This window comes from Lissotriton vulgaris, unplaced genomic scaffold, assembly GCF_964263255.1.
Source record: "Lissotriton vulgaris unplaced genomic scaffold, aLisVul1.2 SCAFFOLD_1825, whole genome shotgun sequence".
Taxonomy (NCBI): domain Eukaryota; kingdom Metazoa; phylum Chordata; class Amphibia; order Caudata; family Salamandridae; genus Lissotriton; species Lissotriton vulgaris.
Window position 1 is genome coordinate 299,234 of NW_028253388.1, and position 4,684 is coordinate 303,917.

A 4,684-nucleotide genomic window follows, 5' to 3' on the forward strand; every position below is an offset into this window, starting at 1 on the left:
GAATTGTGTGTTTCTCCCAGTTTGTAAAAAAACAGCATAAGTCTTGGCTGCTTCTGCTGCACCCAGAGTCTTGTGCGTCTTTTCAGTCTAATTTTCCTGTCTGGAAAAAAATTGTGTCCTGTTTTTCTGCACCCGGTACATCCAGGTGCAGAAAAACCCAACAACTGATAATCAGGTGGAATAAAATGAGCACATGAAAGTACTCCTTAATTTCATTGCCCTTGATTCATACTCTTGACCATAGTTGAGGGATATGTCTAGGCATAGTCCTCGCAGCACACAATAGATTAGGTTGCCTTTGGGAATCTATGTTACAAGTTCATAGGGTGCATGTATCCTTTGTGAGCTTAATAAAATGTTGAAAATTCTATAAATCCTCACTCCTACATCCAAGTACTCTCAGGCTACTATTCTACACTCTGCTCAACATTTTCAAAATTCTGCAACTCTGCATTGATTTGGCTTGTAAATTATATTTTTGGAAATTTTCATGTATTAACTATTTAATTTTAATACTATAGGTGATTGAAATTACTGACGAAAAAAGCAAGATTTAGCACCAGGCAACTGAAGTCAGTGCCATAAGAAGGATTATTTTGAAAAACTGAAGGACATCCAGCATTCTACATTTAAACAATTTCCAAAATCTAGGTGTGGCGAGGAAGTGGAAGACGAGGAAAGTACTATACTGTAAGTGAAGTCTCTAATTTAGCATTTCTTTAACCCAGAGCAAAGCCATATCTGTGCACAGAATAACCTTCATCTAAAACATCATGTAATTCCAGAGAGGAAGCACACACTGCATAAAAGAAAGTTATAACAAAAAGTTTCTTCTGCAGACCATCAAAGAAAAGACGCTGAGAGAAGACTCCGAAGCTGACACGTTAACAACCAAAAGATTGGAAAATCACCTTTGTTCAACAACCGTTTTTATCCAGTTACACAAGTTTGAGACTATCTGCCTCTGGGTAGAAAACCACGACCCACTCTGCTCACTCTTGCGAAAACCTTAAAAATTCACTACTTTATTGTGTACATGACCATCTCAGATTGTTTCCTTTTTATTGTGTACTGTTCTGTAATTCTATGTAAATTGCCTCAAAATTGTCTGCTGTGCATGAGGGATATGTAAAACTGTTAAAGATAAAAATGGATTAAATGTGCACCGTTGCGCTATAGGTAATGTAAATAAATCCTCGTCTTCAGAACTACAAATCTTAACCTTACACCAAACATAGAAAGGGTAAAAGGAACTGATGTTCTGCGACTAATGATCCACAATAGTACTGTGCACGTTCTAACGCCCTCAGTTACTGCCATTACATCAGTGCAAAAAGGTACTTATCAGTTTAATCATTAAATATCAGACTAACACCTTATCACTGCATTGCTAAGAACCTATACAAATAGATTTGAGAAAATCTTCAGTCACAAAATAAGTTGCTGCCGGAGAGGCTAGACCTAAAGACTATTATCTGCTAGAAACATTTTGACAGGTGTTACAGGGCTGCTTCCAGACATATTTTGCTCAATTCAAGTGTTAAGAAGATTACACACAATTTCTTATAGAGATAAATGCTGAACATTATCTAAACAAGCTCGACTCTAAAATCAGGTTCCCTCTTACCGTGGCATATAAGCAAGAGAAAACGAAACATAGAGATATTAACTCTAGGAATACACCTTATAAAAACAATGACTGTGAGAACAAATTCAGTGTTCAAAACCGCCTCAATCAAGGTAAAATAACCTAAGTTGGGGAAAAAAGTTACATGTGCCAAAAAAGATACAGCCCTAAATCTTATCTCACAGAATTTGACAGAATGCACACTGGGGGAAACCACTTTCAGTGCAATGTATGCCAAAAAAGTTTCAGACGTAAATCTTATCTCACTGAACATATAAGAATCCACACTGGGGAAAACCCTTATCAGTGCTCTGAATGCCAGGAAAGGTTTTGTAACAAAGAAAGCCTTTCTCAACATGCAATAACCCACTCTGTGGAACAACCTTATCAGTGCTCTGAATGCCAGAAATGTTTCAGTGTAAAAAGTAGTCTCACACGGCATAGAAAGATCCACACTGGGGAAAAGCCTTATCAGTGCTCTGAATGCCACAAATGTTTCAGTGAAAAAAGCGTTCTCAATCGGCATATAAGAACGCACACTGGGGAAAAACCTTATCAGTGCACTGAATGCCACAAATGTTTCAGTGATAAAAGCGTTCTCAGTCGGCATAAAAGATCCCACACTGGGGAAAAACCTTATCAGTGCTCTGAATGCCATAAATGTTTCAGTGAAAAACGCGAACTCACGGTGCATATAAAAACCCACACTGGGGAAAAACCTTTTCAGTGCTCTGAATGCCAGAAAAGTTTCCAAAACAAAGGAAGTCTTTCTCAACATACAATAACCCACACAGGGAAAAAACCTTATCCATGCTCTGAATGTCAGAAATGTTTCAGTTACAAAAGCAGTCTCAATCAGCATATAAGAACCCACACTGGGGAAAAAACTTATCAGTGCTCTGAATGCCCAAAAGATTTCAAACTTAAATCACTTCTAACTGCACATGTGAGATTCCACACTGGGGAAAAACCTTTTCAGTGCTCTGAATGCCATAAATGTTTCAGTGACAAAATAGGACTCACTCAACATATACCAACCCACACTGGGGAAAAACCTTACCAGTGCTCTGAATGCCACAAATGTTTCAGTGTAAAAAGCAATCTCACTCAGCATATAAGAACCCACACTGGGGAAAAACCTTATCAGTGCTCTGAATGCCACAGATGTTTCAGTGAAAAAAACAGACTTACTGAGCATATAAGAACCCACACTGGGGAAAAACCTTATCAGTGCTCTGAATGCCAGATATGTTTCAGTGTAAAAAGCAATCTCACTCAGCATATAAGAACCCACACTGGGGAAAAACCTTATCAGTGCTCTGAATGCCACAGATGTTTCAGTGAAAAAATCAGACTTACTAAGCATATAAAAACCCACACTGGGGAAAAACCTTTTCAGTGCTCTGAATGCCACAAATGTTTCAGTGTAAAAAGTAATCTCACTCAGCATATAAGAACCCACACTGGGGAAAAACCTTATCAGTGCTCTGAATGCCACAGATGTTTCAGTGAAAAAAGCAGACTTACTGAGCATATAAGAACCCACACTGGGGAAAAACCTTTTCAGTGCTCTGAATGCCACAAATGTTTCAGTGAAAAAAGCAGTCTCACTCAGCATATAAGAATCCACACTGGGGAAAAGCCTTATCAGTGCTCTAAATGCCACAAATGTTTCAGTGGAAAAAGCGGTCTCAGTCAGCATATAAGAATCCACACTGGGGAAAAGCCTTATCAGTGCTCTGAATGCCACAAATGTTTCAGTGAAAGAAGTGGTCTCAGTCAGCATATAAGAACCCACACTGGGGAAAAACCTTATCAGTGCTCTGAATGCCACAGTTGTTTCAGTGAAAAAAGCAGTCTCACTCAGCATATAAGAATCCACACTGGGGAAAAGCCTTATCAGTGCTCTGAATGCCAGAAATGTTTCAGTGAAAAAAGCAATCTCACTCAGCATATAAGATTCCACACTGGGGAAAAACCTTATCAGTGCTCCGAATGCCTAAAATGTTTCAGCCGTAAATCGCATCTCACTGGACATGTGAGAATCCACACTGGTGAATAAAATTATTAGTGCTCTAAAGGTAAAGATTCAGAGGTAGTGATGGTTACAAGCGCCATAAGAAAACACACCATCAAAATAATTCAGTGCTCAGAACGCCAGAAAAACATCAATTTTATACTCAATCTCACTCTACATGAGCAGACGCACACACGGGAAAAACATTACCAACGCTGTGAATGCCAGAAATTCCTATTTGACAGGCACATCCTCACTAACCAAAAGCGACTCCATACTGATGAAAACCTTATGAGTGCTCTGAATGCCAGAAAAGCTCCAGAGAAAAAACACTATCTCACCATGAGAAACTCCACACTGGAGAAAATCCTTATGCCATAAAAGCTTGAATCTGAAAGACAGAGTTATGCTTCATGAGAGATCCCACTCTGGGGAAAAACCTTATGAGTGCTCGAAATGCAAGCAATGTTTTGGTTACAAATTACTTCTCACTTGACATGATCGAACTCACACGGGGAAGAAAGCCTTATGTGTGTTCTGAATGTCAGATAAGGTTTAGTCTTGAATACAATGTCATTTCACATGAGAGAATTCACACTGGACTAAAGCCATATACAGGAGGGGAAAGCCAGAAACGTTATACTCAGAAAGGAGATATCACTAAACATAAGAAATGCATCCACACCAGGTGAAAAGTGAGGCGTATCTTGAGTTGCAGAAAAGCTTCTAACAACCTGACTTAACATGAGAGAGCACATATTGTGGTTGCAATAGAATTCATCAAAAATCTCTTACAGGATAACTTAGGCTGCCCGCATGCAACCTCCAAAGAAATTTCAGGCCTGGAAATATTTTTCTTTGCAACAGAATCCACAATTTGAGTATCTGAAAGTTACAAAACTCTCAAGGTCTTTACTTTACACAGAGAAGTGTTAGTGCTTGCAAAAATCAACTAATTGCCCTAAAAATCACAATAATAATATCTTAAATTTTACTCCACCCAAAAGGTTTCTACTCACCCTTGTTTCTTAACATATGAC

At 38.7% G+C, this 4,684-nt stretch overlaps 1 protein-coding gene across 18 annotated transcripts; it reads left to right on the forward strand.

Annotated features, from left to right (window-relative positions):
• Positions 1-1,423: 1,423 nt before the first annotated feature.
• Positions 1,424-4,111, forward strand: LOC147661032 (uncharacterized). 18 transcript variants are annotated; one of them, XM_086951387.1, is made up of 3 exons: positions 1,424-2,000; positions 2,076-2,457; positions 2,542-4,111. In XM_086951387.1, the coding sequence occupies exons 1-3, from the start codon at positions 1,773-1,775 to the stop codon at positions 3,687-3,689; spliced, it is 1,758 nt and encodes a 585-aa protein (XP_086807513.1). In that variant the 5' UTR covers positions 1,424-1,772; the 3' UTR covers positions 3,690-4,111. The 18 variants fall into 18 exon arrangements, with proteins under 18 accessions (XP_086807513.1, XP_086807523.1, XP_086807514.1 ...); XM_086951397.1 differs by having other exon boundaries at positions 1,424-1,923; positions 2,008-2,873; positions 3,210-4,111; XM_086951388.1 differs by having other exon boundaries at positions 1,424-3,241; positions 3,485-4,111.
• The last annotated feature ends 573 nt before the right edge of the window (positions 4,112-4,684 follow it).

What these genes read in the sequence shown, in the direction of transcription:
- LOC147661032 (XM_086951381.1), top strand. Translation starts at nt 1,773, where the DNA reads ATGTGCCAAAAAAGATACAGCCCTAAATCTTATCTCACAGAATTTGAC.